Source organism: Aotus nancymaae, unplaced genomic scaffold, assembly GCF_030222135.1.
Source record: "Aotus nancymaae isolate 86718 unplaced genomic scaffold, 86718_ANA_hifiasm-v0.15.2.pri h1tg000062l, whole genome shotgun sequence".
NCBI lineage: Eukaryota > Metazoa > Chordata > Mammalia > Primates > Aotidae > Aotus > Aotus nancymaae.
The window spans coordinates 22,663,497-22,676,657 of NW_026988476.1; the positions used below are offsets into that span (position 1 = coordinate 22,663,497).

General features: G+C 34.9%; 1 protein-coding gene across 1 annotated transcript in view; it reads left to right on the top strand.

Annotated features, from left to right (window-relative positions):
• Positions 1-13,161, top strand: part of GPR137C (G protein-coupled receptor 137C) — an 82,821-nt gene that overhangs the window by 35,554 nt on the left and 34,106 nt on the right. Inside the window, exons 2-3 of the mRNA XM_012451044.2 lie at positions 2,908-2,951; positions 4,774-5,002. Of these exons, the coding sequence (XP_012306467.1) occupies positions 2,908-2,951; positions 4,774-5,002 (273 nt within the window). The remainder of the gene's footprint in view (positions 1-2,907; positions 2,952-4,773; positions 5,003-13,161) is intronic.

Genomic DNA, 13,161 nt, shown 5'->3' on the forward strand with positions numbered 1-13,161 from the left:
TCTACTTGTATGAGGTACATATAGTGGTCAAATTCATAAGGACAGAAAGTAGAGAGATGGTTGCCAGAGCCTGGAGGAGGAGGGAATGGGGAGTTATTGTTTAATGAATGGGTATAGAGTTTGATTGTGGGAAGATGAAAAGGTTCTGTAGATGGATAAAGGTGATGGTTGCACAACAATGTGAATGTACTTAATGCCACTGAACCATACACTAAAAAATGGTAAAATGGTAAGTTTTAGGTTCTATTTTACCACAGTTTTGAAAATTAAAAATAAATCATGTATGGAGGGGGGAGTTTTAAGAAGTAGTCAAATGAACAGTTACCATCTGAAGAGGTGGGTAGAATTAAGAATGAAGGTAGAGGAATCAATGAAAAGGCTGTTGGAATAATCCACTGTGATGGTGCAGATGGCGAAAATGGATGCATCTAAGACTTAATATAAGTAGTATTAGAGACTAATAGTATACTATTTTAGACTTCTCCATCACATTCAGCTTCTGGTAGATAGTAGTACTGTTACCAAAACACAGTCAGGCACCACATAATAGTATTTTCAGTCAGTGACTCACCACACATACAACAGTGGTCCCATAAGATTATAATGAAGCTGAAAAATTCCTATAACCTAGTGACGTAGCCATTGTGATATCATAACACAATGCATTACTCACATGTTTATGGTGAAGCTAGTGTAAACAAAGGTGTGCTGCCAGTGGTATAAAAGTATAGCACATACAGTTGTGTACAGTATATAATTCTGGTTAATAAATGATTATGTTACTGGTTTATATATTTGTTGTTATTTTAGAATGCATTTCTACTTATTAAAAAAAAGTTAACTGAAAAATAGCTTCACATAGGTCCTTCAGGAAGTATTCCAGAAGAAGACATTGTTATCATAGGCAAGGACAGCTTCAAGCATGTTGTTGCCTCTCAATACCTTCCAGTGGCAAAAGATAAGACAGTGATGGATGATCCTGACCCTATGTAGGCCTAGGCTAATGTGTGTGTTTATTGTCTTAGATTTTAAGAAAAAAGTTCAAAAAGTAAAAAATGAAAACATTTTATAATAGGAAAAAAAGCTTACTGAATAAGGATATGAAGAAAGAAAATATTTTTGTACGCTGTATAATGTATTTGTGTTTTAAGCCAAGTGTTATTACAGGAGTCAAAAAGTTAAAAAGTGTGTAAAGTTAAAAAGCTACAGTAAGCTAAGGTTAATTTAGTTTCAGTTTTTTAAAATAAATGTAGTGTAACATAAATGTATAATGTTTTTAAAGTCTGCAGTGGTGTACAGTAATGTCCTAGGACTTCACATTCACTCACCATTCACTCATTGACTCACCCAGAGCAACTTCCAGCCCTGTAAGCTGCATTCATATTAAGTGCCCTATACAGGTGCGCCATTTTTTATCTTTTATACCATGTTTTTACTGTATATTTTCTATGTTTAGATACACAAATACTTACTATCATGTTATACTTGCACATAGCATTTGGTACAGCAGTAACATGCTGTACAGGTTTGTAGCCTAGGAGTATAGACTATATACCATATGGTCTAGGTATATAGTAGGCTATACCATCTAGGTTTGTGTATGTATACTCTGTAATGTTTGCACACTGACAGTGCATTTGTAACAGTGCATTTCTCAGAACGTATCTCTGTCATTAAGCAACACATGGCTGTACAGTAGTTATGAGTAGATGCCCAGGCTTCTGTCTTTGCCTGATGATTCGCCTGCCTAACACAAATTTACTCTTCATAAGTTGGCTCACATGTTATGAGAAGTCCTCCCTGAGGCTCCGAACAGTCATTCCCTTTACCACATACCCTTTGTTGGAGTGAATTAGTCTTTTTCTCTTCCTAGATTTTGTGATAGCATATTTTGCATTCGTATAACAATGTATCAAAATAGATGGTTTATCTGGTCTTCCATATTCTGAGCTCCTAGAGAGCAGAAACCATGGTCATGTTTATGAATCCATGCCAACTTTCATAGAGTGTGGTGTATAACAGGCACTCTGAATGAAATCGGTATGTTACCATGTACCTACACTATTTTTCTTCATAATATACTTTCTTTTTTCTTTCCAGGTCCCCAAAGTTTATACTCTACTTTAATAGTCCTGTAACTGGTCTTTCTACTTTTATTTTGTAGTTCCTCTGTAGCAGACTGTACATTAATGTCAGATTAGTGGAATTCCATATTTTGGAATAGATGTATAAAAACCTTCAATATCTTCCCATTTTCTAAAGAATAAGTTCAAGTTCACAAGAAGGACTTGAGACCCTTCATACTATGTTCTCAGAATATACCATCTTTATTTCAGATTCTGTTTACTTACCTGCCTAACTTTATTCAACAAGTATCTCAACACCTGCCTTTTGTAAGGCTTTGTTAAAGAAGAAAGTTTACTAAATATGACATACGCTCATTATCTTTGTGTTCATTTTTAGTACCTCATTTCCCTTTTCTACTTCATTTCATATAAAAGAAAATAATCTTTGGAGAACACTCAGCCATATTCATATTTAAGCTAGAAGTTACATTTTAGAATAAAACATGACTAATATAATGAAGTTTAGGGTAGGTGGCAAGCTATTCAGCACAGTATTTGCCTCATAATAAAAGTTCAATAAATGTTTAAACTGAATTAATTTTGTTTAAATCTTCAAAGATAGAAATGTAAGTTTATGTTGATAACAAAGAAAGTTACTGGTTTATTGTTTTAAGCCTGTGGAAACCTGTCTTTTAGTCTATGGTAGTTTAACCATTAACATTCAAACTTGGCTTGCTATATATTATTTATAGTTGTAGCACTTTAAAACACAAAATCAGAACATATATAAGAATTCTACATTACACGTTTTCAAAACTTTCTTTTTACATTCTCTTTATAGGTTATATGTAAAGTCAGATGTGCCACTGAACTTGACAAACACAAGTAAGTTTTATGAGTATCTGAATTTCTATCTAAAAGATCTAAAGTATTAATTCATTAATATTAAGGCTTAGTATCTAAATGATATAATTTTCTTGTGTAGTCAACAGCTCATGGTAGAAGGGAGTGGTTGTTGAGAGCACCTTCACGGTTTCATAAAAACCAAGTTGTTAGATTGGTTCAAAGAAAGTAAATTGAGTAGCCTACATTTCTTTCCCTTCAGCCATACCATACTGCTGACTAATATATTTTGTTTGTTGTGGCTTTTGATTTTTTGCTGCTCTGTCCCTGTCCTGTTTGAAATGTCAGATCTAATTTCGTAGGGTCCACTTTTGCCAAACTTAGATTATGCTGTTTGGGGTGAGAATGTTCTGTGAAATAAGTAATATTTCAGTACTGATCAATCTCAAAAGCAAGAGTGCTAAGCTGTGGAGTCAGGAGATTGGAATTTCTCACTAACTTGCTGACTGTGCAACTCATGTACTCTCTCTCTGATTTAGTTTTCTAAACTCCTCTAATTATCTGGATATATAAGTAATTTCAAGTTCCTTTTTGGGTTTCAAACTATGTAATTGTTTTTATTATTTAATCTGAGAGAACTTTAAAATGCAACCTTTTAAAACTAAAATCTTTGTGCTTTGCATGTACACTAAACATTTTAGTTTGCTTGTTACAGATTGCACATTACCTTCAATTTACCTTGTTTAAACCATTTCCAAAGGCAGCTGCTTTATGATTTCCACTATTGAAATGATCCAATAGATCAGGAAGCCAGATAAATTTCAGCATCATATGTATTTAATTTGGGAGTATAAATGTATTTGAACTGGGATTACATTTGTACAGATAGTTGTTACTGCTACTTGATACAGATAGCAACCTTAACTGAAGAGTTCTTATGTGGTAGCTTAACTTTTCTTAGGGGGAAGAGGTTAGGGATTTCATGTGCACAGTTGCTTTGTATGCACAGTAAATATGCAACTTTATAAGAACATGAGGTATTGATGAGTGCTTGAAACTCTACATTGTTTTGCTATAATCAGAAGTTCATGAGGAATATTGCTTAAAACATACTTTCTTTAACTCTTAATTTTTTTTTTAAGGCAGTCTTGCTCTCTCACCCAGGCTGCAGTGCAGTGGTGCTATCTCGGCTCACTGCTACCTCCACCTCCTGGGTTCAAGTGATTCTGTCCCTCAGGCTCCTGAGTAGCTAGAACTACAGGCGTGTCCCACCACACCCAGCTAATTTTTGTATTGTTAGTAGAGATGCGGTTTCACCATGTTGCCCAGGCTGGTCTTGAACTCTTGGCCTCAAGTGATCTGCCCACTTCTACCTCCCAAAGTTCTGAGATTACAGGTGTGAGCTGCTACGCCTGGACTAACTCTTAAAATTAACGTTAGGTAATCAATATAAATTTAGATACAGTATATTAATTTTCAGGCACATTATAAAAGCCTGATAATTCTTGGAATGGAAAGGTTAATGAAAATGTTTAATAGTTATAAAAATGAAAAATTCAGGATTACTTGAAATAGTGTTAAAATAGTCCTATCTCATTCCTGGTAGAGACAATTTAGTTCAAGTCAACGTGAGACTATTTCTGAATAAATGCTTAAAAATCTATGCCATTCTTAAATAATCTAGATAACTGATTTTATAACAGCAAAGATAGCTCAAGTGACTCTGAGAGATTATTAAAATTCCTTTTAATGAAATTATAAACATTTCAAACTAAAGGAATTATTGTACCTAGACTAACACACTAATTCAGAATTTAATTTCCTATTAGTTATATAACCATCTAATATACTTTTTTTCTTTCAGAGTTCTACTGCATTTGGGCTTTATATTGGCAAGCCTTGTCTTTTTAGTGGTCAACTTGACTTGTGCAATGCTAGTTCATGGAGATGTCCCAGAAAATCAGTTGAAATGGACTGTGTTTGTTCGAGCATTAATTAATGATAGCCTGTTTATTCTTTGTGCCATCTCTTTAGTTAGTTACATATGCAAAATTACAAAAATGTCATCAGCAAATGTCTACCTCGAATCAAAGGTAAGTATATTTCTTAAATTGGCACTTAAACTAATTTCAAATTCTTATCCTACAAATCACATTTTAATGGAAGGTTTAAATTGCTATTTTATTTGAGATGGGGTCTCGCCATATTACTCAGGCTGGAGTGCAGTAGCTATTCACAGACATAATCATTGTGCAGTACAGCCTTGAGCTTTTGGGCTCAAGTGATCTTCTGCCTCATCCTCCCAAGTAGCTGAGACTACAGGCATATTGCTTTTTTAAAAAGTATCCTGAATGACAGTTACACTTTGAGCATGAAAGAATAATCACTAGAAATTAAAAGTTATTCAGTATTTGGTCCTTACTAAATAACGGTTTAAAGAAAAGAAATAATATAATAAGCATATTGTATTTTCTGTGACTCTGCATTGGAGGCTCATCACATGAAATAAATCAGAATATATATGAATGGATCAAAAATAGTCTATAATATAAATCCACACTATCATCTTAAGATTTTGCCCAGTAAGGGTGGCAGGGTTAGTAATATTAAGATGTCATATAGGTAAAAGTTGTTTTTATTTGTATAAAGCTAAGAAAATGTTAACCTCACCATATGAAGTCTGTATGATATTTGAAACCACTAATTGTGTAGCAAAATTTGTAAATGGCTTGCATCTCCTTTCCTTACACTTTAGAGCAACAAACAGAAGCCAGATACTAACCCATCACAAAGAAACTTGAAAGTTTCTACCATTGTTGATTGACCATATGGTTAAGTAGAAAATTGGTCATCACAGTTTATGTGTGGCATTGGGTATGAGGGGGTAGATATGTGGATATTAGGGTGTGGGTATGTACATACAAACATTTTTACAATCACTTTCACAGAAGAGCTTGCTTTCTTGCTTTAATTTGACATCATTGTCTATTCACAAATAATAAATTGAGGTAGTACGTTAACCAGTTAAAACAGTCCTCTGAAATATTTTTAGGCTTCTATATTGTCATTGTTCTTAATATAGTCCTGGTAAAGTAAGGTACTATAATTAAATATATGGTAACCAATTTGTACTTTAAATGTAGGCAGAGATTTTAATTTTACTTTTAAAACATATTTCAGTGGAATGCTGGAGAAAATACTATATGTGTGTATATATATGTATATATATAAAGAGGAAAAGAAGAGACAAAGAAAATAAGACTTTCTAACCTATTAATCTTACCTGGAAAATGATTTTATCAAATTTCTATTCCGGTTTCTTTCTAACATTTAAATATTCTAGCTAATTCAAGCTTTGGTTTGACTGTTAAGAATAAAACTGTCACTGTTATGGTTCATAATCTATTGGTAGGAGCAACGGCATCTTTACTCAGGATACTAACATCATTGTAGAATTCATACCTCTTGCTTGTCTAGGGATAAAGCATAAACAGATGTTGAATTTCAAGTGCTTCTTCTCTAGATACTTAGTGTATTGCTAAATTTGGTTTTTTACTTGCTTTGAAATAGATAATACTCTGAGTAAAGTCACCAATCTGAGAAGAAAATTTCATTTAATAAATCCTCCAGAATTATTCAAACACTGTTCCCTTACTATCATATGAAAGATATTCACTTATTGTTGTTTAAAGTTTTAAATTTAAAAGCTGCATGGATTCAGAATTATCCAGGAATACTACAGATATACATGTTTAGTCATGTTCACCTATAAAAGTAGATGATATACTAGATAGTTTGTTAATATTGTAATGTTAAGTAGTTCCCAGTCTTCCTAACTAGATTATAAACTTCTGTATTCAAAGAGCATGTCGGCTGGGCAAGGTACCTCACACCTGTAATCCGAGCACTTTGGGAGGTCGAGGCAGGCAGATCGCGAGGTCAAGAGATCGAGACCACCCTGGCCAACATGATAAAACCTCCTCTCTACTAAAAATGCAAAAATGAGCCAGATGTGGTGGCATGCACCTGTAGTCCCAGCTACTCGGTAGGCTGAGGCAGGAGAATCACTTGAACCCGGAAGGCAGAGGTTGCAGTGAGCCAAGATCACACCATTGCACTCCAACTTAGGCAACAAAATCAAAACTGCATCTCAAAAAAAAAAAAAACACGTCATCTTGCTTTCGTGTTCTACTTGTAAAATCACTAGACTCATTATTTTTGGCTTTTGAGTTCTGTAGTAGTGTACAGTAATAGTCATTCCTTTTATTCAGTGAACAAGTGTTAACATCTACCTCTTTAACTTTCTTTTTTTTCTCTCTCTCTCTGTCTCAGTACCTTTGGTACTTTTTCACCATCAAATTGACCCTGTTTCTTGCTATCTTTAAGAGCATTTCCTTAAAGTTCAGGCTTTTGGTTTTCTGTCATCCTCTTTTTATTATTCCTTCCTTACTGTACATGTTCTGTGATAATAAGATCCTCTGTAATTTGTCTCAACCAATCTTACCTTTCTTATTTCCAAATGACACACAGTATGCCCTCTATCTCTATATTCTTAGGCTGTTTTATTAATCAGGAACAACCTTCCTCCTCCTACACATCTCTACCAGATTGTTCATATCTTATCCAACTTTAAAGACCTCACTTAATCTTTCCCCTTTTTATGAACTCAGTTTGATCCCTTCTCCCCCAACTCTAAAATAAAATTTGGAAATAACTCCCACTATCTGAATTATCTTCAGATTTTACTTATTTCTCTTGGGGCACTTACCAGTTTATACAAGGTGGGATTTGTATGTGCAATCTAATTGTTTTGTATTTTTTAACTGACATGTCAATTGTACGTATTTTGGGGGTACTTGTGATATTTTGCTACATGTAAACAATATATAATAATCAAATCAGAGTAATTGGGATATCATTGCCTCAAACGTTTATATTTTCTTTGTGTTGGGAACATTACAGTTCTTTCTAGTTATTTTGAAACATATAATAAATTGTTATTCACTATAATTTCCATAATGAACAATTGAATACTAGAACTTATTCCTTCTATCCAACTGTATTTTTTGTACTCATCAACCAACTTCTCTTCATCCTCCCCTACCACTTTTCCTTTTTCAGCCTCTAGTAACCATCATTCTACTGTACCTCCATGAGATGTGCTTTTTTAGCCCCACATATGAGTGAGGACAAGTATATTTGTCTTTCTGTTCCTGGCTTATTTTACTTAACATAATGAACTCCAGGTCCATCCCCGTTGCTTCAAATGACAGGATTTCATTCTTTTTATGCCCATGTAATGGTTCATTTTATACATATACCACATTTTCATTATCCATTCATCTATCTGTTGATGGATACTTAGGTTCATTCCATATCTTGGCTAATATGATTAGTACTACAGTAAATAAAGGAGTTGTAGCTGTCTCTTTGACATAGTGATTTCCTTTCTCTTGGATATCTACCCAGCAGTGAGATTTCTGGATCATATGGTAGTTCTATTTTTAGTTTTTCAAGGAACTTCCATACTGTTTTTTGGGTTGGTTGGTTTGTTTTTGAGACGGAGTCTCAGTCTGTTGCCCAGGCTAGTGTATCGTGGCACATTCATAGCTCACTGCAACCTCTACCTCCCAGGTTCAAGTAATTCTCCTGCCTCAGCCTCCTGAGTAGCTGGGATTACAGGTGCCTGCCACCACACCTGGCTAATTTTTGTTTGTTTGATTTTTGGGTTTTGTTTTGTTTTGTTTTTGAGACGAAGTCTTGCTCTGTCACCCAGGCTGGAGTGCCAGTGGTGCAATCTCGGTTCACTGCAACCTCTGCTTCCTGGGTTCAAGCAATTCTCCTGCCTCAGCCTCCCAAGTAGCTGGAACTACAGGCACCCACCACCACGCCTCGCTAATTTTTGTGTTTTTAATAGAGATGGGGTTTTGACATAATTGGCCAGGCTGGTCTCGAACTCTGGACCTCAGGTGATCTACCCACCTAATCCTCCCAAAGTGCTGGGATTACAGGCATGAGCCACCACACTCAGCCTTTTATTAATTTTGGTAGAGATGGGGTTTCACTATGTTGGCCAGGCTACTCTCGAACTCCTGACCTGAAGTGATCCACCCACCTCAACCCCCTAAAGTGCTGAGATTTTAGGCATGAGCCACTGTGCCCAGCCTCATACTGTTTTTCATAACAGTTGTCCTACTTTACATTCCCATCAACAGTGTACAAGCATTCACCTTTCTCCACATCTCTGCCAGCACTTGTATTTTGTCCTTTTGATGATAACCATTCTAACAGGGGTGAAATAATAACCCATTGTGGTTTTGATTTGCATTTCCCTGATGATTGGTGATGTTGAGTTTTTTTCATTTAACTGTTGACTATTTGTATGACTGCTTTTGTAGAGATGTCTGTTCAGGTATTTTGCCCATTTTTAGTTTGATTATCTTTTTGCTATTGATTGATTGAGTTCCTTATATATTCTGGTTATTAATCCCTCGTCAGATGGATAACTTGTAAATATTTACTGCCATTCTGTAGGTTGTCACTTCACTTTGTTAATTGTTTCCTTTGCTGCACAGGAGCTTTTTAGCCTGATGTAATCCTATTTGTCTATTACTACTTTGGTTACTTTTGCTTTTGAGGTCTTACCCAAAAAATATTTGCCCAGATGAAGGTCCTGGAGCATTTCTCCAAGGTTTTCTTCTGGTACTTTCATAGCTTCAGGTCTCACATATATGTTTTTAATCCATTTTGAGTTGATTTTTGTACATGGTGAAAGATGGGGCTCTTTAATTCCTCTGCATACGGATATCCAATTTTCCCAGCACCATTTATTGAGATTGTGACTTCCCTCCAGTGTATGTTCTTGGCACGTTTGTCAAAAATAAGTTGACTGTAAGTGCGTAGATTTATTTCTGGGTTCTCTGTTCTGTTCCACTGGTCTGTGTGTCTGTTTTTATGCCAGTACTATGCTGTTTTGGATACTGTAGCTTTATAGTATAATTTAAAATCAAATATTGTGATGCTTCCAATTTAATTCTTTTTACCCAGGATTGCTTTAGCTATTCAGGGTCTTTGGTTCTATACTAATTTTAGGATTTTCTTTTTTCTATTTCTGTGAAGAATGTAATTGGTATTTTGACAGATTGCATTGAATCTGTAGATCACTTTGGGTAGTATAGAAATTTTCACAATTTTTTTTTAAAAAAGGAATTTTCACAATATTGATTCTTCCAATTCATGAGCATGGGATGCCTTTCCACTTTTTGTGTCCTCTTTAATTTCTTCAATATTTCATGGTTTTCATTGTAGAGATCTTTTACTTCTTATGTTTAATTTATTAGTAGGCATTTTTTTGGTAGCTGTTATAAAGGAGATTGATTTCTTTTTGAAATTGATCACTGTTAGCATATAGAAACGTTGCTGATTTTTGTATGTTGGCTTTGTATCCTTCAACTTTATTGATCATTTATCATTTCTAATAGTTTTTTTGTTGAGTCTTTAAGTTTTTCAAAAGATGAGATCATGTCATCTGTAACAAGGATTAATTTGATGTCTTCCTTTTCAGTCTGTATGCCCTTTATTTCTTTCTCTTGCTTAACTGCTCTGGCTTAGACTTCAAGTACTATGTTGCATATAAGTGGTAAAAGAGGGCATCCTTATGTTGTTCCAGGTTTTAGTGAAAACACTTTCAATTATTCCCCATTCAGTATAATATTAGCTGTGTGTTTATTATATTTAGACTTTTATCTTGTTGAGGTATGTTCTGTACTGTATTTTTTGAGAGCTTTTATCATGAAAGGATGTTGAATTTTATTGAATGCTTTTTAAGCATCTGTTGAACACATGGTTTTTGTCTTTGCTTCTGTTGCTGCAGTAAATCACATTTGTTGATTTGTGTACATGGAACCATCCTTGCATTCCTGGGATGAATCCACTTGATCATGGTGAATGATCTTTTCAGTGTGTTGTTGAATTCTGTTTGCCAGTGTTTTGTCAAGGGTGTTTGCATCTATGTTGATCAGAGATGTTGGCCTGTAGTGTTTTTTGTTGTTGTTTGTCTCTTTGTCTGGTTTTGGTATCAGGGTAATTAATGCTGGCCTCATAGAATGAGTTTGGAAGTATTCCCTCCTCTTCAATTTTTTGAAATCATTTGAGCAGAATTGGTATTAGTTCTTCTTTAAACTTTTGGTAGAATTTAGTTGTGAGGCCATAAGGTCCTGGGCTTTTCTTTGATGGGAGACTTTATTACTATAAATTCTTACTCATTATTGGTCTGTTCAGGTTTTCTTCATCATTCAATCATGGTAGGTTATATGTGTTCAGGAACTTACCTTTTTCTTCCAGGTTTTCCAATTTGCTGGCATTTAGTATAATAATCTCTAATTATTTCTTGCATTTCTGTGGTATCTATTATAATATTTCCCTTTTTCTTTTTTCTTTTACTTGAACACTGCTTTTATCTTTTAATTTAATTTATTTATTTACTTTGAGACAGGGTCTTGCTGTGTCACCCAGACTGGAGTGGGCAATGGTGTGATCTCAGCTCACCACAGCCTCAACCTCCTAGGCTCAAGCGATCCTCCCACCTCAGTCCCAAGGCTGGGATTACAGGCATGTCCCACCACACCCAGCCAATTTTTAAAATTTTTTGTAGACAGGATCTGTGTTGCCCAGGCTGGTATTGTTTCCCTTTTCATCCCTGGTTTTAGTTATTTGGATCTTCTCTTTTTCTTAGTCTAGCTAAAAGTTTCTTGATTTATCTTTTCGAAAAACACATTTTTTGTTTTGTTGTTCTATACTTTTTTAAGTCTCAATTTCATTTATTTCTGCTTTAATCTTCATTATTTCTTCCCTTCTACTAATTTTGGCTTTGGCTTGCTCTTGCTTCTCTAGTTCCTTGAGGTACATCATTAGATTGCTTATTTGAAGTCTTTGTATTTTTTTGATGGAGGCATTTATTGCTATAAACTTCCCTCTTGCTACTGCATTTGCTGTATCCTATAGTTTCTGGTATGTTGTGTTTCCTTTTTTGTTTTTTTCAAAAAACGTTTAAATTTTCTTGTTAACTTATTCATTGAGCCATTGATCATTCAGGAAGATGTTGTTTAATTTCCATGTATTTTTACTGTTCAGAAGTTACTCCTGTTACTAAATTCTAGTTTTATTCTGTTGTAGCCAGAAAAGACATTGATATGATTTGACTTTGTTTAATTTGTTGAGACTTATTTTGTGATGTAACATATGGTTTATTCTGGAGAATGTTTTTGGTACTGATAAGAAAAATGTGTATTCTGCAGCAGTTGGATGAAATGTTTCATGGATGTCTGTTAGGGCTAGTTGGTTTAGAGTATAATTTAACTCCAACGTTTCTTTGTTGATTTTTCGCCTGGATGATCTGTCTGTTGCTAAAATTGGGATGTTGAAGTCCCCTACTGCTACTGTATTGCAGTTTATCTCTCTCTTTAACATTACTAATATTAATATTTGCTTCATATATTTAGGTGTTCTGGTGTTTGATGTGCATATATTTACTATTCTTATGTCTTCTTGCTCAGTTGACACCTTTGTATATTGACCTTTGTCTCTTTTTACAATTTTTGACTTAAAATCTATTTTATCTGGCCAAGTGCAGTGGCTCACACCTATAATCCCAGCACTTCAGGAGGCCGAGTGGGCAGATGGCTTGGCTCAGGAGTTCAAGACCAGCCTGGCCAACATGGTGAACCCTCGTCTCTACTAAAAATACAAAAATTAGCTTGGCATGGTGGCGCATGCCTGTAATCCCAGCTGCTTGGAAGGCTGAGGCACAAGAATTGCTTGAGCACAGGAGGTGGAGGTTGCAGTGAGCCGAGATCACACCAGTGCACTCCAGGCTTGGCAACATAGTGAGACTCTGTCTCAAAAGAAAAGAAAACGAAAGTCTATTTTATCTGATATGAATATAGCTCTTCCTACTCCTTTTTTGGTTTCCATTTCCATGGAATATCTTCTTCTGTCCCCTTACTTTCAATTTATGTGTGTCTTTACAGGTGAAGTGATTTTCTTGTATGCAACATACAGTTAGATCTTGTTTTTTAATCCATTCAGCCACTCTATGTCTTTTAATTAGTTTAATCCATTTATGCTCAATGTTATTATTGATAGGTCAGGACTTACTGCCATTCTGTTACTTGTTTTCTAACTCTTCTTTTCCTTTCTTCTTTTTTTACTGTCTTCCTTTGTGGTTAAGTGATTTTTCTGGCAGTATGTTTTA